This window comes from Muscardinus avellanarius (assembly GCF_963383645.1).
Source record: "Muscardinus avellanarius genome assembly, chromosome: 21".
NCBI classification, from domain to species: Eukaryota; Metazoa; Chordata; class Mammalia; order Rodentia; family Gliridae; genus Muscardinus; species Muscardinus avellanarius.
This window is the reverse complement of record NC_137807.1, coordinates 7,205,467-7,229,517: the sequence shown is the minus strand read 5'-3', so window position 1 is coordinate 7,229,517 and position 24,051 is coordinate 7,205,467. Positions and strand designations below refer to the sequence as shown.

Genomic DNA, 24,051 nt, shown 5'->3' with positions numbered 1-24,051 from the left:
GTCACAAAATGGTCTCTCTTCACTCTCAGGTGCACCACCTGTTCCTGGCCCTGCACACGGAGCACATAGGATGCCTTTTCCCCCGGCTCGCCATTTCCCTTGACTGCCAGGCTCTCTGGGATGACTGTTTCGTAGGAAGAGTAATCTACCGATTCCATGTCACATTGTGTACCTGAGAGAAGGATGATCCCCAAGAGCAACACGGTCACGAGCCTGACGCACAAATGTTCTGGCACCAGCCCCTTCATCTGTGGGGCCTGAGTCTGAAGCACTGTCCTGGCCTCACACAGAGCCACGTGGGGTTTCTGTGGAGAAGACAGGAAGGCGACACAGTCACTCACTGAGGCCGTTGCTGACGTGGCCATTGGCAGTTGAGGCTGTCAGGCCTCTGTCCAGCAGCAGCTGCAGCAGCTCTCCCTGACATGCAGCCCCTCAGACACAGGTTTCATCTCAGATCTATGCTGGTTGCATCCACGGTGGTTGCCTCCCACTCTGAAAGTTTAGCTCTCTGGCTGGGTCTGGTCCTGATCTTCCTGATGTCTCTGTTGACTTTTAGACATTTCCCACTCCTGGGGACCTCCTCTTTCAGTGTCAGCCTCAGTGCTCCATGGCCAAGATTCTTTTGACAAGACGGAGGGATATATCATCAAGGAGAACGTCAAACTCTATACTGCGAGACTATACCCTGAGAGAGGAAACAAATCTCCATGCCTCCCTTCCTCCACCAGGCCACAGGAAACACCCCTCCCCCACCCCTCCTGTTGTCAGTTGCTCAGCTAACTCCAAATGTTCCGAGGCTGGGATGTGGGCTTAGAGATCTCTCTGGTGGGCACACTCCATTGTCCAGTTCTTCTCTTCTAAAATCCTTGCTCAGCCAGGTGTTTGATATATGTCTGTTATCCCGATACTTGGGAGCCTGAGACAGGAGCATCATAGGTTTAGTGTAGGCTAAGCTACTTAGGCCGTCTGCAACTTAGTGAGACCTTGTTTCAAAATAAATCATAAAAGAATAGCTCAGAAGAGAATGCCTCTGAGTTCAGTCCTCAGTACCAAATAAATAAATAAACAAACAAAACTCTTGCTCTAAGATGAGCATGGTGACACACACCTATGATCCCAGTACTTAGGAGGCTGAGACAGGATTATATCAGGTTGAGGACAGCTTCAGCAAGAAGTGAGACTGCCGGGTGTCGTGGCGCACTCTTGTAATCCCAGCATTCAGGAGACCAAGACCAGAGTATCACAGTTCACAGATAACCTCACCTACTTAGTGAGGCCCTTCATAAGTCAGTAATACCCTGTTTGAAAAAATAAAAATACAAAAAAAAAATGGGGTGAGACTCTAAGTAACCTAATAAGACCCTGTTTCAAAATAAAAATAAAATAGGGCTGGGGGTATAGCTTGGAGGTAGAATGCCCCTGAGTTCAAACCCCAGCACTATAAAAATAAAAAATAAAACCTTTGGCCGGGCGTGGTGGCACAGACTTGTCATCCCCGCGCTTGGGAGGCTGAGACAGGAGGATCGCGCAGGTTCGAAGCCAGCCGCGCGCGCTGGCTTAGGAGACCCTGTTTCCAAATAAAAATGTAAAAATAGGTCTGGGAGTGTAGCCCGAAGGTAGAAGGCTTCCAGGAACCCCAGTACCACCAAAAAATTAAATAAATAAAAAATAAAACCTTTGCTCTGCTCTGCATGTTGGCATATAACTCTCATCCCAGTATTTGGGAGGCTGAGACAAAAGAACCAACTTCAGTGTCAGGTTCAGCCACTTAGTCAGGCTCTCAACAACTTAGCGAGATTGTTTTTTCACATAAAAGAAATAAAACAGGGCTTGGGATATAGCCTGGAGTTAGAAGGCCCTGAGTTGTACCCCCAGTGCAACACAAAATGAAATAATAATACCCTTGCTCTGTAGCGTCAACATCTTAACTCAGGGTGATTTTTTTGTTGTTACTGTTTTTACTCAGTGAAGCATTATAGATAAGAATTCATTAAAAAAATTTAGTTTATCTGTTAGGCTACATAGGTGGCTGCCCTGTGCCCAGCATGTCCCCCAGTAGGCTGCTGACCCATGGGGAAGGAAGGGAGAATGTGTGTGTGTGTGTGTGTGTGTGTGTGTGTGTGTGTGTGTGTGTGTTTTGCTGGGGACTGAATACAAGGTCCTGCATGTGCTAAACAAATGGTTTACCACTGAGTTGTACCTCTAGTTCGTTTGGATTTTTTTGTTTGTTTGTTTTGTTTTGTGGTAGCAGGGATTGAACCCAGGGGTATTCTGTCTCTGAGTCACACCCCCAGCCCTATTTTTTATTTTTTATTTTGAAACGGGGTTTCATGAAATTACCGAGAGCCTCACTAAGTAGCTGATGGTAGCCACGAACGTGCCATCCTCCTGTCTCATTCTCTCAAGTACTGGGATTACAAGTGTGTGTTCCACCACACCCAGCTGCCCTTTTGGTTTTGTTTTTGTGGTACCTCATATTGAACCCAGCGACATTCTACCTTCAAGTTACAGCCTCAGCCCTATTTTTTATCCTCCATTCTGAAACAGGTTCTCTCTACATTGCAGAGGGCATCACTGAGTAGCTGAGGCTGGCTGCCAACCTGCAATCCTGTCTCAGCCTCCCAATTACTGGGATTACAAGTGTGTGCCACCACACCCAGCTGTCCTTTTGGTTTTAAACACATTGTCAAAATCCAGTTTAAATGGAGTGTGGTGAAGCTGAGACAGAGGATCACAGGTTGTGGGCAACCTCAGCAATTAAGTGAAGACCTCCACAACTTAGTGATATCCTACTTAAAAAAAAAAAAAGCTGGGCATCATTACACTTTTAATCCCAGCATTTGGGAGTCAGAGACAGGAGGATCTGGGTTCGCAGCCAGCCTCAGCTACTTAGAGAGGCCCTTTGCAACTCAATGAGCCCTTATGTCAAAAATAAAGAATAAAAGCTGGGCATAGTGGCACATGCGTGTAATCCCAGCATTTGGGAGGCTGAGACAGGAGGACTGCGGTTTCTGGTCAGCCTCAGCTACTACTTAGTGAGGCCCTCCACAACCTAATGAGACCCTGTTTCAAAATAAAGAATAAAAAATAGGGCTGGGGGTGTGGCTTGAAGGTAGAATGCCCCTGGATTCCATTACCAGTACTGGAAAATAAAATTTGGGCTGGGATGTAGCTCGGAGATAGAATGCTCCTGGGTTGCATCCCCAGTACTGGAAAAAAATAAATAAATGACGGGGGGTGTTGCTCAGAATGCCCCTGATCTCAACCCCTAGTGCCTAAGAAAATTCATTGATTAATTTATAAAGGGATGGAGAATAGAGCTCAGAGGTAGAATGTCATTGGATTCATTATCCAGTGGCACAAAAAAAAAAAACAACAAAAAAACTCAGCTCCTCAAGTCTGGTTATAACACTGTCCAAAAGTGTATGTAGAGTGACACATGGTGGTACACACCTATAATCCCAGTACTTTGGAGGCAAAGACAGGAGGAACACAAGTTTAAAGCCAGCCTCTGCAATTTAAGTCCTCTGCAAGTTAGTGAAACCCTGTTTCACAAAACAAAATAGGACTGGTGTTATAGCTCAGAGGTAGGACACCCCTGGATTCCTTCCCCAGTACAAAAACAAACATACAAAAAGCGTATATGGGAGATACCAACTGGGCTCCCCCTCTTTGTTGTAAGTATCATGGCCATGTTGGTTGGTATCTCTAGGACCACACTCTGTTAAGGATAGCCTTGACACACTGGTATCCTAAGAATATAGATTATATCTGTTGAAAGCTATGTATCCTAAGAGTCTCTCCTCCATGTTTTCGATGACCACACTTGCTCATCCTTACCCACTACCCTCACCGCTTGGGTTAGAAGAGTGCTGACTAGGAGTTGATTCTTTTTGAGTGAATAAATGGCTTGTAGGTGTGAGGGCTGCAGTGTTTCATTTGTTGCCTGCAGTCTGTTTGCATTTGCTTAGTGTCTACCCCAATTGCCTAAAAATGTCTTCAGAAAAATTTATATGCTGATCCAGGCGTAATGGCCCAGGCATTTAATCCTAGCATTTAGGAGGCTTAGACAGGAGGATCGCAGGTTCACAGCCAGCTTCAGCTACTTAGTGAGGCCCTCCACAACTTAGTGAGACCCTGCTTCAAAGTATAGAATAAATAATTGGGCTGGCATATAGCTTGGATGATAGAATGCCCCTGGGTTCAATTCTCAGCACTGTAAAAATAAAATAAAATAAAAACAGCCAGGCGTGGTGGCGCACGCTTGTAATCCCTGAGCTTGTGAGTCTGAGACAGCAGGATCGCGCAGATTGGAAGCCAGCCGCACTGGCATAAGAGACCCTGTTTCCAAATAAAAAAGTGTAAAAATAGATCTGGGAGTGTAGCCCAGAGGTAGAAGGGTTTCCAGGAACCCCAGTATCACCAAAAAATAAAATAATAAATAAAGTAACACAGAACAGTTTTTATAAGGATTCATTATCTTCTTCCTCCCATCCTACTTAGCCAGTAGTGTTTTTACCTCCCCAGACCCAATGCAAGCACAGGCCCACCAATTATCTTTGTGGTGCAAGCCTCTCTTGTTAGATTTATTACCAAGATGTGTTACTTGGTTAACAAGGGTTAGGGGTTACGTGGTATATGCCTCCTTTGGAGAAGGCCTGTACCATCCACCTGTGTCCTTGGGGAGTTTTTAGCCTTTATCTATCTTTATCTGCTAGAAGTTATTTATTATGTTGAAGGCTTGTCTTTAAAGAGTTATAGCCCAGCTGGGCATGGTGCGCACGCTTGCAATCCCCGCGCTTGGGCAGCTGAGACAGGAGGATCACAGAGGTTCGAAGCCAGCCACGCTGGCTTAAGAGACCCTGCTTCCAAATAAAAATATAAAAATAGGTCTGGGAATATAGCCCAGAGGTAGAAGGGCTTCCGGGAACCCCAGTACCACAAAATAAAATAAATAAAATAAAATAAAATAAATAAAAAATAGTTATAGCCCAGCCGGGTGTAGGAAGTGCACACTTGTAATCCCAGCATTTGGGAGACCGAGATTGCAGTTCGCGCACAGCCTCAGCTACTTAGTGAGGCCCTCTGCAATTTAGTGAGACCCAGTTTCCAAATAAAGAATAAAAAACAGTGCAGGGGGTATAGCTCGGGGTTCAAATATCCCTGGGTTCCATCCCCAGACCCGCAAAAAAAAAAAAAAAAAAAAAAAAGTTATAGCCCAAATCCTCTAGCCTGGAGGTATAACTACCTGGTAATTAATATAGGGTTCTCTTAACTTTAATCTGAACTACTATGAGAATTTAGTGTTCATTTTAACATTCAGTTTTTAGCTGGGCTGTTAGCTGACTGAGGTCAATATTGTCTGCAGCTCTTGGCTGACAGCTTAGAGACGGAGAAAAGGATTTTATTGTTTTGCCTAAGTCTGAAAGCTTATTAGCTTATTAGCCAGCTCTTATTAACAATCAATAGATGCTCATTCCCCATCACTATATAGTATACATTTATCTCCTAGTATATTTATATAAATATTTAGATATATACTGAATTTACCTCCTAGGACACATATATATTTGTATGTATGATAGTGGGGATTGAACTGAGGGGCATTCTACCTCTGAGCTACACCCCAAGCCTTATTTTGTGTATGTGCTTGGTCTTTTTTTGTTGTTGTTTTTGTTCCTTTTTTTTGTTTTGGTTTTGTTTTTGGGTTTTTTTTTTTTTTTTTTTTTTGCAGTACTGGGGCTGAAACCCAGGAGCATTCTTCCTTCAAGCTACACCCCTGCCCTATTTTTTAATTTTTCAGTGTGAAACACTGAAAAATAGTTGCAGAGGGCCTCACTAAATAGCTGAGGCTGTCCATGAACCATGATCCGCCAGTCACAGCCTCCTGAATTCTGGGATTACAAGTGTGTGCCACCACGCCCCTAAGTTGCAAAGGGCCTCACTAAGTACCTGAGGCTGTCCACCAACCACGGTCCTCCTGTCTCAGCCTCCCAAATGCTAAAATTACAAGCATGCGCCACCACACCTGGTGGCTTAGCATTCTTATATCCTGTAGGTCAACATCACTATCCAGTAATGATTCAGATGTTGCCTTTTTTCAGTAATGACTCTTTGAAAAGAGTATGTACTTATTGTCTTCATTCTTTAGCACCTAATTCTTTTTTTTTTATTTATTTTTTATTTTTTTTATTTTTTTTTTATTGGTGCACTGTATTCATACATCATAGTAGGATACATACTTTTGTAGACATACATACACACTTTTCCCAGTCAGCCCCCACCCAATCCCCACCCCATTCTCTCCCTATCCCTCCCTCCCATGCTTGGCTTAGTAGTTGACATCTAGTATTATGGCAATTTATCTAAAATTAAAAATGATAATCTCACATAACAGTTTCATTTGTCTGATACCAAGCTTTTGATGACTTAAAGATAACATTTCAATATTTCTTTTTGCTTTCTTTCTTACCAGAGAATCTATTTTTTCTATTTTTTAGGTGAAACTATCATATATTTATGTATTTATTTTTCAGAAAAAAATCTATCCTAATATGGAATATGGAGTCTAGGTACCCAAAACGATCTTGAAAAAGAACAAAGCTAGAAGATATATATTTTCTGATTTCAAATCATATAAAGCTACAATAATTGAAACAGTATAGTACTATTCTAAAGGTAGATATATAAACCATTGGAGTTAAATAAAAGCCTAGAGCTAAATTCTTCCCTATATTGTCAAGTTATTTTTGACAAGGTTTCCACGAACATTTGGTGGTGGAAATGATAATCTTTTAACTAAATATTGTTAAAAAATAATAATTACATGGAAAAGAATAAAATTGGACCCTTACCTAATCCCATATACAAATATTAACTCAAAATAGATAATAGACCTAAATATAAATCTTAAGACTATAAACTTTTAGGAGAAAATCTGGGTCATAAAACCTCACAACATTGAAATTGGCAGTGATTTCTTGGTTATGATTTCAATGGCACAGGCAACAGAGGAGTATACAGACTCCCTAAAAAATAAAAAAATAAAAAAATTGTATATCCAAAGACAATGTAAACAGAGTTAACAGTTACTAATAGAATGGGATAAAATATTTCCAATTGCTATATCTGAAGGTATATTAATATTCCAACTAGAAATCCTAAAAATTAACAACAATAAAGGCAAACAATACCATTTAGAGATAGGTAAAAGACTAACATAAATAATGAATCTCCACAGATAACCAATCTTAATTGTCTGTTGGATGGAAACTCTTGTTTCTCTGGTTCTGGTGTGTGTTACCTATTTCTTCTTTGTAGTTAATCTCTTTGAGTATTTTCTCTAGTGCTGGTTTTGAAGACATAAATTCCTTCAGTTTCTGTTTGTCATGCAAGCTTCTCATTTCTCCATCTAATTTGATAGAAAGTTTTGCGGGGTAGGAAATTTTTGGCTGGAAGTTGTTTTCTTTCAGAGTTTGGAATATGTTACTCCAAGCCCTTCTGGCTCTCATGACTTGGTTTGGGAAGTCTGGAGTGATTCTAATTGGTTTGCCTCTGAATGTCACTTGGCCCTTTGTTTTTGTTGCCTTTAAGATTCTCTGCTTGGCTTCCACATTGGTCATTTTGACAATTATGTGGCGTGGGGATCCTCTTCTCCGATCCTGTCTAAAGGGAGTTCTATAAGTTTCCTGGACCTTTGTATCAACCTCTTGCTCTATGTTTGGAAAATTTTCTGCTATTACTTCTTTGAAGAGATTGTTGATCCCTTTGGTTTCACTTTCTTTTCCCTCCTCTATTCCAATTATTCTTAGGTTAGCTCTCTTAAAATGGGCCCATATTTCTTCAATATCAGATTCCTGCTGTCGGATATTTTTTTCTAGATTAGAAACTATGAGTTCATTTTTGGATTGCTCATCTTCTAAGAGAGAGATTCTGTTCTCCATGTGTTCTAATCGGTTGTTTGTGCTTTGAATTGAGGCCTTTACTTCATTAATTGCATCCTTTATCTCTTTTTGGCTCTCTCTGAGTTCTTTTCGAAGCACCTCTATTATTTCTACAGTTATTTTCCTGATTTGATCTTCTAGAAATCTCTGATTTTCTGTTTTATCGGGTTCTGATGTTGTGGGGTTGTGGGCATTAATTGCTCCAGTATTATTCCTCTTTCCCATGATTTCCGATGTTTGTGCCTTCTCTGGGTTCTTCCCTTGGGTCACTATGACTTCCCTTAAGGTGTTCTGGATCTCGAGTCAGTAGTATCTCGGACCCCACTACTCCTTTACTGGGTTTTATCACAGAGTCTCCGACCCAGAGAGTCGATAGAGGCTGCTTTAGACTGCGGGGGGTGCCAGGTTGCACGTTCTCCTATGATGTGATATCTCTGCCACCGCCCCTCCACCACTGGGTCAAGTCCCAGGGAGTACAGTACTGGGATTTCTCCTCTGTGGCCCGCAATTTGACTCACTGTTCTTGAGTACGCAGATGTAGCTGTACCGGATTCGGTGAATTCTCTGCTGCTGCCGCCGGTGGCAATATGGCGCCGCTGCTACGCCCTCGGCTATGGGGCTGGCGTTTTTCTTCTTGATTTTGATTTCTACTCTGAATCCCTGCAGCGTGTGCTGAGCTCTCGGCCACTGGGAGCTTTAGATGCTCTCTGAGCGGAGAAATCCCGCCTAGCTGTTCCGCAGTGGCTCACCTCGGCTTGCTGTAGCCGTCCCGTGAATTCGCCGGTGCCTCCGGCAGTATGGCGCTGCTGCCGCTTCTGCCGCGTCCTTGGGCGGGAGGCCGGTGTATCTCCTCTGTGGCTCTGTTCTCAGTCCGCTTTCTCTCTGGAGCCTGGTGATTTTTTGTTTCACTGGTGATGGTGTTTTCTGGCTATGAAAGGCGCTGATTTTGTGGTAATGGAGATTTGTTGTTAGCGGGGCTCTTAAGCCCCGCTTTTCTCGGTCGCCATCTTCCCGGAAGTAGCACCTAATTCTTTATGTGTGTATGTGATATTGGGAATTGAACCTGGGGCTTTGTGCATGCTAAGAAAGTGGTCTACCACTAAGGTATATTCTGAGCCCTGTCTTTTTAAATTCTTTTTTCAGTGCTGGGCATTGAACTCTGGCTTTGCACATGCTAGCTAGCCAAGTATTCTAGCACTGAGCTATACCCCGAGCCCTTAATATTTTTTAAAATTGGGAAATAAAGGCCATTTATTTATTTATTTATTTACTTATTTATTTTGGGGGGTCTGCGAACCCAGGGGCATTCAACCTCCGAGCTACACCCCCTGCCCTATTTTTTATTCTTTATTTTGAAACAGGGTCTCACTAAGTTGCAGAGGGCCTCACTAAATAGCTGAGGCTGTCCATGAACCATGATCCGCCAGTCACAGCCTCCTGAATTCTGGGATTACAAGTGTGTGCCACCACGCCCGGCTAAAGCACATTCTTTTAAAAGAACATTTTATTTATTTATTATTTATTCATTATTGTTTGTAGAAGCCATGTTCTGAGCAAACGAGGACATATCAAATGTCTTCCTCTTTTGTGTGTGTGTGTGTGGGGGGGTACCTGGGATGGAACCCAGATACATTCTACCTACAGCTTATACCCCAGCCCAATATTTTATTCTTTATTTTGAAACAGGGTCTCACTGAGTTGCAAAGCGCCTCACTAAGTAGTGAGGCTGGCTGCGAACCTCTTGTCTCAGCCTCCCAAATGCTGGGATTACAAGTGTGTGCCACCACACCTGGCATACCTCTTGGTTTTTTTTTTTTTTTTTTCTTTTCTTTTCTTTTTTTTTTTTTTTTTTTTTTTTTTTTTTTTTTTGGTGGTACTGGGGGTGGAACCCAGAGGCTTTTTTATATTTTTTCTTTGGAAACAGGGTCTCACTAAGTTGCTGAGAGCCTCACTAAGTAGCTGAGGCTGGCTTTGAATCCGTGAGATCCTCCTGTTTCAGCCTCCCAAGCACGGGGATTACAAGCGTGCGCCACCACGCCCGGCTTTTTTTTTTTTTTTTTTTTTTTTTTTTTTTGGTGGTACTGGGGTTCCTGGAAGTGTTTCTACCTCTGGGCTACACTCCCAGACCTATTTTACATTTTTTTAAATTTGGAAACAGGGTCTCTTAAGCCAGCATGGCTGGCTTGGCACCTGCATGATCCTCCTGTCTCCGCCTCCCAAGCACGGGGATTACAAGTGTGCGCCACCACTCCCGGCTCCTCTTGTTTTTTTTTATTGAAGGAAAGGCTTATGAGAGCTGGCCTTAATGCCTCACACTTGTAATCACAGTACTTGGGAGGCTGAAACAGGAGGATCACAGGTTCAAGGCCAGCCTCAGAAACTTAGCAAGAACCTATGCAACTTAGCAAAACCATTTCAATAATAATTTTAAAAAATAATAAAAAGGGCTGGAAATGTCACTTGAAGTTCTGCAGAATGACCCTGAGTTCAGTAGTCAATAAGTAAATAAATAAATAAAGAAATAATCACAAGGCAGTGAGCATCAATCATATTTGGGAAGGGACACGAGTTCTACCACTATAGTTTAGCTGGAGAGCAAACTCATTGATCTGTTTCCTCATGTACAATATGGAAATTTGATTGGGAATTTGAAAAGTTTTGTTTTACATTTTGTTTTTGTTTTTACAGTTCTGGGGATAGAATCTGGGCTTCCTGTATGTGAGGCAAGTATTTTGCTACCACTCAGCTTCATTCCCAGATCTGAGAGGGATAAATTAAATCAGTGGAGCCAGGCATGGTAACACACACCTACTGTAATCTTAGTACTTGGGAGAATGAGACACAAGATGGCAGGTTTGAGGCCAGCTTCAGCAACTTAGTGAGACTTTGTTTCAAAATAAAGAATAAAGGGCTGGGCGTGGTGGCGCAGGCTTGTAATTCCCATGCTTGGGAGGCTGAGACAGGAGGATCCCACAGGTTGGAAGCCAGCCTCGCTATGTAGTGAGGCTCTCAGCAACTTAGTGAGACCCTGTTTCCAAATAAAATATAAAATGGGTCTGGGAGTATAGCCCAGAGGTAGAAAGCCTCTGGGTTCCACCCCCATTACCACCAAAAAATTAAAAAAAAAAATAAAGAATAAAGAGGGCTGGGAGTAGAGGACAGACTAGAATGCCCTTGAATTCAGTTTTCAGAATCTCAGAAACACACACACACACACACACACACACACACACACACACACAAAAGGAAGAAAGAAAAGAAAAGTAAAAAAGAAAGACAATAGATGTAAAATGGTTAAATGATGCCTGGCACTGGATGAATGAATTATTTATTTATTTATTTATTTATTTATTTATTTATTTATTTTTGTGTGGTACTGGGGATGGAACTCTGGGGCTAGCTAACTCCGAGCTACACCCTCAGACCTACTTCTTTTTTTTTGTTTTTCAGGATTGAGGATTGAACCCAGGGGCATTCTACCTCCAAGCTATACCCCCAGCCCTACTTCCTTTAATTCTTTATTTTGAAACAAGTTCTCACTAATTTGTGGAGGGGCCTCAGTGAGTAGCTGGGGCTGGCTTTGAAGCTCCTGTCTCAGCAATCCTCTTGTCTCAGCCTCCAAAGTACTGGGATTACAAGCGTGCACCACCACGCCTGGCTCTACTTTTTTATTCTTTATTTTGAATCAGAATCTGAATTTCAAAGGGCCTTTCTAAGTAGCAGAGGCTGGCCACAAAACCAGATCCTCCTGTCTCACCTCCCAAGCACAGGGATTACAAGCATATACCACTACGCTGAGCTCGAATTTTTTTTTTTTTGGGGGGGGTCCTGGGATGGAACCCAGGGGCATTTGACCTCCAAGCTACACCCCCTGCCCTATTTTTTATTCTTTATTTTGAAACCGGGTCTCACTGAGTTCCAGAGGGCCTCACTAAGTAGCTGAGGCTGTCCACAAACCACGATCCTCAGGTCTCCACCTCCCGAATGCTGGGATTATAAGCGTGAGCGACCACGCCTGGCTCTAGAGCTCGATAATTTTAATATTTCATTTGCTTTGTGTTCTCTTCCCAAATAAGTAACTGCTATCTCTGAGCTGTTACCAAGACTGGAAAGGTTCCTTCTTATTATCAGTCAACAAGATGGTAACTTAAGTAAACTTTTTTTTTTTAAGTACTGGAAATTGAACCCAGGGGGATTCTACCTCTGGGCTATACCTCCAGGCCTATTTATGTTTTATTTGGAAACAGGGTCTCACCGAGTTGCAGAGGGCCTAACTAAGTAGCCAAGCAAGGCTAGCCACAAATCTCAGCCTCCCAAGTACTGGGATTAAAAGTGTGTAATCATGCTTGGCAGCCTCCCTCCCTCCATCCCTTCCTCCCTCCCTTCCTTTCTTTCTTTCTGCACCCCCAGCCTTATTTTTAATTCTTTTTTTTTTTTTTTGGTGGTACTCAGGGTGGAACCCTGAGGCTTTCAACTTCCGGGCTATACTCCCAGACCTATTGTATATTTTATTTGGAAACAGGGTCTCACTAGGTTGCTGAGAGCCTCACTAAGTAGCTGAGGCTGGCTCTGAACCTGTGTGATCCTCCTGTCTCAGCCTCCCAAGCGCGGGGATTACAAGTGTGCACCACCACGCCCAGCTTTTTATTCCTTATTTTGAGACAGGGTCTCACTGAGTAAAGGCCTAAGTAGCGGAGGTGGTCAGTGAACCATGATCCTCCTGTGTCCGTTATTCTTTATTTTGAAACAATGTCACTTCAAATTGCTGAGGCTGAGCTGGGCGTAGTGGCACATGTTTGTAATCCCAGCATTCGGGAGGCTGAGACCTGGAGGATCCCGGTTCGCGGACAGCCTCAGCTACTTCGTGAGGCCCTCTGCAACTCAGTGAGACCTGGTTTCAAAATAAAGAATTAAAAAAAAGAATAATAGGGCAGGGGATATAGCTCAGAGGTAGACTACCTCTGGGTTCCATCCCCAGACGTGCAAAAAAATAAAAAAGGAAAGAAATTGCTGAGGCTGGTCTCGGCCTATGATTTCTCCCTATCTCAGCCTCCAAAGTACTGGGATTACAGGCATGTGCCACTGTTGCCTGGCTTAAATCAACATTTTTTTAAAAAGAAATAAGAGAAAATTTTCAATTTTCTTTATGTGCTCAACACTGCTGTAGATACTTTGATAGTATTCTAAAATTAGTATAAACCGGGCATGTTGGCACATGCCTGTAATCTTAATATTATGGAGCTGAAACAGGAGAATCACAGGTTCAAAGACAGCCTCAGCAAGTAGTGAGACTCTCAGCAACCCAGCAAGACCCTGTTTCAAAATAAAAATAAAATAGGGCTGGGGGTGTAGCTCAGTGGTAGAATGCCCCTAGGTTCAATCCCCAGTACCACACCAAGAAAAAGAAAATTTCGTACAAACACGGTTGCCGAGCTCTAAGTGATGTTCATGTGCCATAAGGTATCTGGGGGTGTGAAATTCATCACTAGACAGAACAAAGGAAGGACTAGGAAAGCTGCCCTGGAAAGAAGTGTGTGTGTGTGTGTGTGTGTGTGTGTGTGTGTGTGTGTGTGTACATATATACATGTGTATATATATATATATATATTTTTTTTTTAAGGTAAAAAGAGAGTATAACTCCAGAAATCACCGAGGGATACTGGAAAGAAATAAACTGAATAAGCTGTGTGTGGTGGTACACACTTGTAATCCCAGTACTTGGGAGGCTGATTCAGGAGGATCACAGGTTCAAAGCCAGCCTCAGCAACTTAGTGAGGCCCTCCACAACTTATTGATACCCTGTTTCCAAATAAAACATAAACAACAAATCTGGGGTATAGCCCAGAAGTAAAAGGCCCCTGGGTTCCATCCCCAGTACCATAATAAATAAACTGAACAAACATGTGCCATGTCACACATCTGACAATTTGGGAAAGGTTAATATCTTCAATGGCTGGTTTCTAAACCCAGAGGCTGTTAGGGTCTTCTTCCTTATCAGATATAGCCCCTTCCACAAAGTCACAGGACAAAGTAGACTCAAACTATCCTACACAGAACCTGAAGACATGTCCAACATGAAAACAATACAGATTTATTTTTATTTTAGATTTAAAAACTCCTTGCTGGAGGAATGTACATTTTGAAGGCACATTAGAACAATCACATGAGCAAATGTCCTTACATTATAAGCAGTTGTTCCATGAAATGAAAAAGCCCAGTGATAGTAATAAGTCCAGGAACATAGTATACTATATGTAAAACAAATTCCATGAAAGAAATCATGTTCTGAAAAATTGTTTCTGGTGACTGAAAAATTAGCCCAAAGAGATAAGGACACTGATGTCCAAAATGTGAAAAGCCAAAAGTACTAAAATGTTTAATATATTAAATAAGCACTTCTTTATTAAAATGAATAATAAAGGTGGAAGAATCTTTACTGCAACATTAGTACATTTTTAGACAATAGAACTGCAGCGAGGCGCACAGGACCCCTCAATTCCCACTTTAACCTCGTTTCACTGTGTTTCTCATTCTCACTTGGTGCTTGAAGATGTTGCTATATTTGAATTCATCCTCCTACTACTGATTTACTAATCTGATTCTTCCTCCTCTTCCTCCTCTTCCTCCTCCTCTTCCTCTTCTTCTTCTTCTTCTTCTTCTTCCTCTTCTTCTTTTTCTTTTTCTGGGGCCTCTTTAGGTAGGGTCTCTGCTGGTGCAGATTTTGAATCTTTTTTGCACAGGGAGCAAATAACAACAGCTATTATTATTCCCAAAAGTATTAAGATGAGTAATAGTGCTAAATCCGCTATTTTTCCTTCCTTTTGGTCATCACTGCTTTCTTCTTCTCCTTCTCCTCCTCCTCCCCCTCCTCCTTCTTCTTTTTTAGCAGGGGGTGGGCCACTGTCCACACTACCCCCGTTTCCTTTCGCTGTACAGTTAGGGGGTGCAAAACCACTATTACAGTGGCAGTTCCCTAAATCGTTGCAATCTCCCTGCCCATTACACATTTTCTTTGCGTCACATTTAAGTTGGATCCCAGATGTATCAAAACAAGTTGAACCTAAACAGGCTTTGCCTGGGGCACAAGAAGTGCCTGGCTTCACATCTCCTATATCCGGAATGTCCACCCTATCAAAGGCATCCATGACCCAGCACCAGTTATCTCCATGAGGGATTTGGAGCACTGTATGTTTGGCTTTAATTTGGGGTAAAAAAGAAAGCCATGAACAAACAAGTTTCCCGCACAATACATCATTATCTGAACATGGAGTATATCCTGTTGAACCGGATTCTGGACGTCCACAGTTTCCAAACCTGTTCCCTTTCTTGTTCAGATTTTTATAACAATCCAGCGGAGCGTTTATTGCACCATACCCAAATATTTCTAAGCACTGAGCAGAGGGATCTGTGCATGTACCATTAATACAGTAATAATTGTTTTTACACAGTGTTCCATCTTGCTTATGCCTATCTGCTGGGCATGCTGAGGAAGAACCATTACAGTATTCAGGGAGGTCACATGATCCCACAGGAAGCCGACAAACCGATCCCGCAGTTGCAATTTTACATTGAATACAGCAAAGACCATCAGCACACTTAGCACGCGCCTTCAGTTGACAGTTACTGCTACAGCATTCGCTAGCATCACACTTAGAACCACAGTCACACTTCTCTGAGCCCTCCACCACACCATTTCCACAAGTGGAGGCTTGACGCTTGTGGATTTCATGCCACGGCCTGTTAAACAGGCAGGCCCCTTTGTGTTCCTGCAGGAAATGGTAGAAGTAGTCAAAACTGCAGCTGCTGAAGCCGCCGCCTTTAGTGATGTTTTCACGCATGAGGCAAAGGGGGCTCTCTTTACAAATGCAGTCCGAGTGGTCGTGCTGAATGCCCAGGTTGTGCCCGAGCTCGTGGGCCATGAGCGCCGCAGACAGGAGGGCGTCTTCCTGGTGGAAGGACTCAACGGCCGCTGCAAAACCGCTGGAGCAGGCGCCACTGAGAAACGCCTGGCCCCTGCTCTCCCCGGGATGGTGCCCAACGATCATGTGGGCGACATCATGATGCACACGGTGGGAGAGCTGCTCTCGTCTCCAGCTGTTGAAGTTCCTGAGTGTGACTCGCAGGTCCACCGGGACCTCTATCAGGTCCCCCTCGGTCCAGATCTCCATTCCAGCCAGCACCACCCGCGTGTTTAGTCCCCTCGTGAAGCTGTTGGTCAGAGCAATGACGTCCACCACTCTGCGGACTGTCTCACTGACGTTACTGCCCCACATCTGGAACCGCTGGTTGCTGACCACAACAAACATCTCCACATACTTGGTGTGTGACCACAAGTAGGACGGCGCCGGCACGTGAGGCTTCCTGTGCCCTCTTTGCCGGCTGCTGGACACCCTTCGGCCGTCTCTGGAGGTGACCCCACAGGAAGCTCGCCCTTGACCTGCCACGGTGTACAGCGCGTGTTCAAACCGTGTGGAAGAAAGCAGGGGCTCGATGCCATACGATGTGTCCTCCTTAACCAGGATGCCCCTGAGGCCCGAACAGGTGTTGACAGACACAGAAGAACCTGGCACTCCTTCTATGTAGCCTTCGTAGTGGCAGTCACGTGAGACGGAAGGCGTTTCTCGCCCCAGGATGCCGTTGTGGTAACTGTAGACCGGGAAGTTAGTCACAAAATGGTCTCTCTTCACTCTCAGGTGCACCACCTGTTCCTGGCCCTGCACACGGAGCACATAGGATGCCTTTTCCCCCGGCTCGCCATTTCCCTTGACTGCCAGGCTCTCTGGGATGACTGTTTCGTAGGAAGAGTAATCTACCGATTCCATGTCACATTGTGTACCTGAGAGAAGGATGATCCCCAAGAGCAACACGGTCACGAGCCTGACGCACAAATGTTCTGGCACCAGCCCCTTCATCTGTGGGGCCTGAGTCTGAAGCACTGTCCTGGCCTCACACAGAGCCACGTGGGGTTTCTGTGGAGAAGACAGGAAGGCGACACAGTCACTCACTGAGGCCGTTGCTGACGTGGCCATTGGCAGTTGAGGCTGTCAGGCCTCTGTCCAGCAGCAGCTGCAGCAGCTCTCCCTGACATGCAGCCCCTCAGACACAGGTTTCATCTCAGATCTATGCTGGTTGCATCCACGGTGGTTGCCTCCCACTCTGAAAGTTTAGCTCTCTGGCTGGGTCTGGTCCTGATCTTCCTGATGTCTCTGTTGACTTTTAGACATTTCCCACTCCTGGGGACCTCCTCTTTCAGTGTCAGCCTCAGTGCTCCATGGCCAAGATTCTTTTGACAAGACGGAGGGATATATCATCAAGGAGAACGTCAAACTCTATACTGCGAGACTATACCCTGAGAGAGGAAACAAATCTCCATGCCTCCCTTCCTCCACCAGGCCACAGGAAACACCCCTCCCCCACCCCTCCTGTTGTCAGTTGCTCAGCTAACTCCAAATGTTCCGAGGCTGGGATGTGGGCTTAGAGATCTCTCTGGTGGGCACACTCCATTGTCCAGTTCTTCTCTTCTAAAATCCTTGCTCAGCCAGGTGTTTGATATATGTCTGTTATCCCGATACTTGGGAGCCTGAGACAGGAGCATCATAGGTTTAGTGTAGGCTAAGCTACTTAGGCCGTCTGCAACTTAGTGAGACCTTGTTTCAAAATAAATCATAAAAGAATAGCTCAGAAGAGAATGCCTCTGAGTTCAGTCCTCAGTACCATAATAAATAAACAAACAAAACTCTTGCTCTAAGATGAGCATGGTGACACACGCCTATGATCCCAGTACTTAGGAGGCTGAGACAGGATTATATCAGGTTGAGGACAGCTTCAGCAAGAAGTGAGACTGCCGGGTGTCGTGGCGCACTCTTGTAATCCCAGCATTCAGGAGACCAAGACCAGAGTATCACAGTTCACAGATAACCTCACCTACTTAGTGAGGCCCTTCATAAGTCAGTAATACCCTGTTTGAAAAAATAAAAATACTAAAAAAAAAATGTGGTGAGACTCTAAGTAACCTAATAAGACCCTGTTTCAAAATAAAAATAAAATAGGGTTGGGGTTATAGCTTGGAGGTAGAATGCCCCTGAGTTCAAACCCCAGCACTATAAAAATAAAAAATAAAACCTTTGGCCAGGCGTGGTGGGCACCCTTGTAATCCCCGCGCTTGGGAGGCTGAGACAGGAGGATCGCGCAGGTTCAAAGCCAGCCGCGCGCGCTGGCTTAGGAGACCCTGTTTCCAAATAAAAATGTAAAAATAGGTCTGGGAGTGTAGCCCGAAGGTAGAAGGCTTCCAGGAACCCCAGTACCACCAAAAAATTAAATAAATAAAAAATAAAACCTTTGCTCTGCTCTGCATGTTGGCATATAACTCTCATCCCAGTATTTGGGAGGCTGAGACAAAAGAACCAACTTCAGTGTCAGGCTCAGCCACTTAGTCAGGCTCTCAACAACTTAGCGAGATTGTTTTTTCACATAAAAGAAATAAAACAGGGCTTGGGATATAGCCTGGAGTTAGAAGGCCCTGAGTTGTACCCCCAGTGCAACACAAAATGAAATAATAATACCCTTGCTCTGTAGCGTCAACATCTTAACTCAGGGTGATTTTTTTGTTGTTACTGTTTTTACTCAGTGAAGCATTATAGATAAGAATTCATTAAAAAAATTTAGTTTATCTGTTAGGCTACATAGGTGGCTGCCCTGTGCCCAGCATGCCAGCATGTCCCCCAGTAGACTGCTGACCCATGGGGAAGGAAGGGAGAATGTGTGTGTGTGTGTGTGTGTGTGTGTGTGTGTGTGTGTGTGTGTGTGTGTTTTGCTGGGGACTGAATACAAGGTCCTGCATGTGCTAAACAAATGGTTTACCACTGAGTTGTACCTCCAGTTCGTTTGGATTTTTTTGTTTGTTTGTTTTGTTTTGTGGTAGCAGGGATTGAACCCAGGGGTATTCTGTCTCTGAGTCACACCCCCAGCCCTATTTTTTATTTTTTATTTTGAAACGGGGTTTCATGAAATTACCGAGAGCCTCACTAAGTAGCTGATGGTAGCCACGAACGTGCCATCCTCCTGTCTCATTCTCTCAAGTACTGGGATTACAAGTGTGTGTTCCACCACACCCAGCTGCCCTTTTGGTTTTGTTTTTGTGGTACCTCGTATTGAACCCAGCGACATTCTACCTTCAAGTTACAGCCTCAGCCCTATTTTTTATCCTCCATTCTGAAACAGGTTCTCTCTACATTGCAGAGGGCATCACTGAGTAGCTGAGGCTGGCTGCCAACCTGCAATCCTGTCTCAGCCTCCCAATTACTGGGATTACAAGTGTGTGCCACCACACCCAGCTGTCCTTTTGGTTTTAAACACATTGTCAAAATCCAGTTTAAATGGAGTGTGGTGAAGCTGAGACAGAGGATCACAGGTTGTGGACAACCTCAGCAATTAAGTGAAGACCTCCACAACTTAGTGATATCCTACTTAAAAAAAAAAAAGCTGGGCATCATTACACTTTTAATCCCAGCATTTGGGAGTCAGAGACAGGAGGATCTGGGTTCGCAGCCAGCCTCAGCTACTTAAAGAGGCCCTTTGCAACTCAATGAGCCCTTATGTCAAAAATAAAGAATAAAAGCTGGGCATAGTGGCACATGCGTGTAATCCCAGCATTTGGGAGGCTGAGACAGGAGGACTGCGGTTTCTGGTCAGCCTCAGCTACTACTTAGTGAGGCCCTCCACAACCTAATGAGACCCTGTTTCAAAATAAAGAATAAAAAATAGGGCTGGGGGTGTGGCTTGAAGGTAGAATGCCCCTGGATTCCATTACCAGTACTGGAAAATAAAATTTGGGCTGGGATGTAGCTCGGAGATAGAATGCTCCTGGGTTGCATCCCCAGTACTGGAAAAAAATAAATAAATGACGGGGGGTGTTGCTCAGAATGCCCCTGATCTCAACCCCTAGTGCCTAAGAAAATTCATTGATTAATTTATAAAGGGATGGAGAATAGAGCTCAGAGGTAGAATGTCATTGGATTCATTATCCAGTGGCACAAAAAAAAAAAACAACAAAAAAACTCAGCTCCTCAAGTCTGGTTATAACACTGTCCAAAAGTGTATGTAGAGTGACACATGGTGGTACACACCTATAATCCCAGTACTTTGGAGGCAAAGACAGGAGGAACACAAGTTTAAAGCCAGCCTCTGCAATTTAAGTCCTCTGCAAGTTAGTGAAACCCTGTTTCACAAAACAAAATAGGACTGGTGTTATAGCTCAGAGGTAGGACACCCCTGGATTCCTTCCCCAGTACAAAAACAAACATACAAAAAGCGTATATGGGAGATACCAACTGGGCTCCCCCTCTTTGTTGTAAGTATCATGGCCATGTTGGTTGGTATCTCTAGGACCACACTCTGTTAAGGATAGCCTTGACACACTGGTATCCTAAGAATATAGATTATATCTGTTGAAAGCTATGTATCCTAAGAGTCTCTCCTCCATGTTTTCGATGACCACACTTGCTCATCCTTACCCACTACCCTCACCGCTTGGGTTAGAAGAGTGCTGACTAGGAGTTGATTCTTTTTGAGTGAATAAATGGCTTGTAGGTGTGAGGGCTGCAGTGTTTCATTTGTTGCCTGCAGTCTGTTTGCATTTGCTTAGTGTCTACCCCAATTGCCTAAAAATGTCTTCAGAAAAATTTATATGCTGATCCAGGCGTAATGGCCCAGGCATTTAATCTTAGCCTTTAGGAGGCTTAGACAGGAGGATCGCAGGTTCACAGCCAGCTTCAGCTACTTAGTGAGGCCCTCCACAACTTAGTGAGACCCTGCTTCAAAGTATAGAATAAATAATTGGGTTGGCGTATCGCTTGAATGATAGAATGCCCCTGGGTTCAATTCTCAGCACTGTAAAAAAAAATAAAAATAAAATCAGCCGGGAGTGCTGGCACACACTTGTAATCCCCGTGTTTGGGAGGCTGAGACAGGAGGATCGCGCAGGTTCAAAGTCAGCCTTGCTGACTTAAGAGACCCTTTTTCCAAGTAAAAATATAAAAAAATTGGTCTGGGAGTATAGCCCGGAGATAGAAGGGTTTCCGGAAACCCCAGTACCACCAAAAAAACACAAAATACAAAAAAACAACAAACAAAAACAGCAAAAAAAAAAAAAAAGCTCAAGGGCTAAATAATGCCACATGCACATGCATCATCTTCAAATTTACCTCCTACTATCTATCTGATATGCAGTGAATTTACTAATATAGCCTGGTGTGGTGGCACATGCTTCTAATCCCAGTTCTTGGGAGACTGAGACAGGAGAGTCACAGGTTCAAGGATAGCCTCAGTAACTTAGGCCCTCTGCAACTGGTGAGACCCTATTTCAAAATAAGAATAAAATAGGGCCGGTGTGTATCTCAGAAGTAGAACGTCCCTGGGTCCTATCCTCAGTACCACACACATAAAAAAAATTTACTAACACACATACTTATATTATTATATGTAAATAGTTTGAAATGTCAACCTGGGTTTTTGTTCTTCGGTAGTTTAGAAAAAATAGCCAGAACTATATTGCTGCAAGTTGAAGCAAATTTTTATTATTTCAAAGGAAGAAAGAAGGGACAGAACCATGAAAGCACTGTGTCAGAGGGATGCAGTGGAGTACCTTGAAAGTAAGACACAGGATGCCGGGCGTGGTGGCACACGCTTGTAATCCCCGAGCTTGGGAGGCTGAGACAGGAGGATCGCACAGGTTGGAAGCCAGCCACACTGGCATAAGAGACCCTGTTTCCAAATAAAAAAGTATAAAACTGGTCTGGGAGTGTAGCCTGGAGGTAGAAGGGTTTCCAGGAGCCCCAGTACCACAAAAAAATAAAAAAAAAAAAGAAAGTAAGACACAGGACAGGGATAGTGTTGTAGCTCAGAGGTAGAATGCCCCTGAGTTCAATCCCCATACCACAAAAAGGAAAAAAAAATAAAAAGAAAAGTAAAACAAATATAATTTGCATACCATATATACAAAAACAATACATTTTCAAATGAGTGCATATAATGTATAGAGTAGGGTTTTTCACTGTGGCGTATGTGTACATGTGATAACAGTTTGCTTTGTTTCATTCTTTCGTAGCTCCACTTGCCCTCCCTTCCCCCCTGCTCAGCCCCTTCCTATATTCTATCTTCTTTGTGCTTTCGTAACATCGTTTTCCTCTAGTGTTCACATATGAAAGAAAAAAAACAGGACTCATCTTTTTTAGTCTGGCTTATTGGGTTTACTATGGTAGACTCCAGATCATCCATTTTCAAGCAAATGACATAATTTCATCCTTCTTTAGAACGGAATAAAACACTGTGGTATCCACTATTGGTACACTCTATGTACCACCTCTTCTTTACCCACTAATCTATTATTGGACACCTAGGCAGTTTCCATCACTTGGCAATTGTGAATTCTGCTATGATTAACATGGGTATGCATGCATCACTAGAGTATGCTAACTTTAATTTTTTTAGATAAACACTGAGTGATGTGATAGCAGAGTCACATAGCTTTTTTCTTTTTATTTCTATGTTTTATTTGTTTTTTGCAGTACTGGGTATGGAACCCAGGGGCATTTTGCCTCCAGTCTACACCTCCAGCCCTATTTTTTGTTTTTGTTTTTATTTTTATTTATTTATTTATTTTTTGGTGTGGTACTGGGGGTGGAACCCAGAGGCTTTCTACCTCTGGGCTATACTCCCAGACCTTTTTTATATTTTATTTGGAAACAGGGTCTCACTAAGTTGCTGAAAGCCTCACTAAGTAGCTGAGGCTGGCTTCGAACCCGTGCGATCCTCCTGTCTCAGCCTCCCAAGCACGGGGATTACAAGCGTGCACCAACAAGCCCGGCTTAAGCCCTATTTTTTAGTCTCTTTATTTTATTTATTTATTTATTTATTTATTTATTTATTTATTTATTTATTTATTTATTTGTCGTACTGGGGTTCCTGGAAACCCTTCTCCCACCGGGCTACACTCCCAGACCTGTTTTTTATATTTTTATTTGGAAACAGGGTCTCTTAAGCCAGCAAGGCTGGCTTCAAACCTGTGCAATCCTCCTGTCACCGCCTTCCAAGCACGGGGGGGGGGGGGGGATTACAAGCATGCGCCACCATGCCTGGCGTAGTCTCCTTATTTTTGAAACAGGGTCTCACTGAGTTACAAAGGGCCTCGCCAAGTAGCTGAGCCTGTCCGCAAACTGCAATCCTCCAGTCTGCCTCCTGAATGCGGGGATTACAAGCGTGCGCCACCACGCCTGGCCTACTTTTGTATTTTTAGATTGTTTTTTTGTTTTGTTTTGTTTATTTGTTGTTTTTGTTTTGTGTATGTATAGAACTGGGGATTTTTTTTTTTTTTTTTTGGTGGTACTGGGGGTGGAACCCAGAGGCTTTCTACCTCCGGGCTATACTCCCATACCCATTTTATATATTTTTTGGAAACAGGGTCTTACTAAGTTGCTGAGAGCCTCCTTAAGTAGCTGAGGCCGGCTTCGAACCTGCATGATCCTCCTGTCTCAGCCTCCCAAGTGCAGGGATTACAAGCGTGCACCAGTACACCCGGCTCTAGAACTGGGGATTGAATCCAGGGGCATTCTATCCTCGTGCTACATCTCCTTCCAGCCATTTTTATTTTATTATTTGGAAACAAGAGACTCACTAAGTTGCCAACAGCTTCACTAAATTGTTGAAGCTGTCCTAGAACCTGCGATCCTCCTGCCTCAGCCTCTCAAGTACTGGGATTATAAGCATTCACCACCATACCCAGTTTATTTTTAGATTTTTGAGGAACCTCCATGCTGATTTCCGTAATGGCTATACTAATTTTTATTACCACCAATGATGTAAGAGTTACTTCCCTCCCCCACATCCTTGACAGCATTTATTGTACTTGTATTCGTGTGTGTGTGTGTGTGTGTGTGTGTGTGTGTGTGTGTGTGTGTGTCTGTCTGTCTGTCTGTCTGTCTGTCTGTGTGTGTCTGTGTCTGTGTCTGTGTCTGTGTCTGTGTATGAGAAAGAGTCAGACACTGGTAGTTTAACCTCAGGGCATTCTACATCTGAGGTATACTCCCAGCTGTTTTTATTTTGAAACAGGGTC

The 24,051-nt window shown here is 43.6% G+C and overlaps 2 protein-coding genes across 2 annotated transcripts in view; both read right to left on the bottom strand.

Annotated features, from left to right (window-relative positions):
* Positions 1-365, bottom strand: part of LOC308278132 (disintegrin and metalloproteinase domain-containing protein 1b-like) — a gene marked incomplete at both ends in the record, with an annotated part of 3,461 nt that extends 3,096 nt beyond the window's left edge. Inside the window, 1 exon segment of the mRNA XM_080717757.1 lies at positions 1-365. This exon segment is cut by the window's left edge and continues 428 nt beyond it. Within this exon segment, the coding sequence (XP_080573883.1) occupies positions 1-365 (365 nt within the window).
* A 14,168-nt stretch (positions 366-14,533) lies between these two features.
* On the bottom strand, positions 14,534-16,972 carry LOC308278131 (disintegrin and metalloproteinase domain-containing protein 1-like; the record flags this gene model as incomplete). The annotated part of the gene is made up of 2 exons (XM_080717756.1): positions 14,534-14,647; positions 14,831-16,972. The coding sequence occupies 2 exons, from the start codon at positions 16,970-16,972 to the stop codon at positions 14,534-14,536; spliced, it is 2,256 nt and encodes a 751-aa protein (XP_080573882.1).
* Between the last annotated feature and the right edge of the window lie 7,079 nt (positions 16,973-24,051).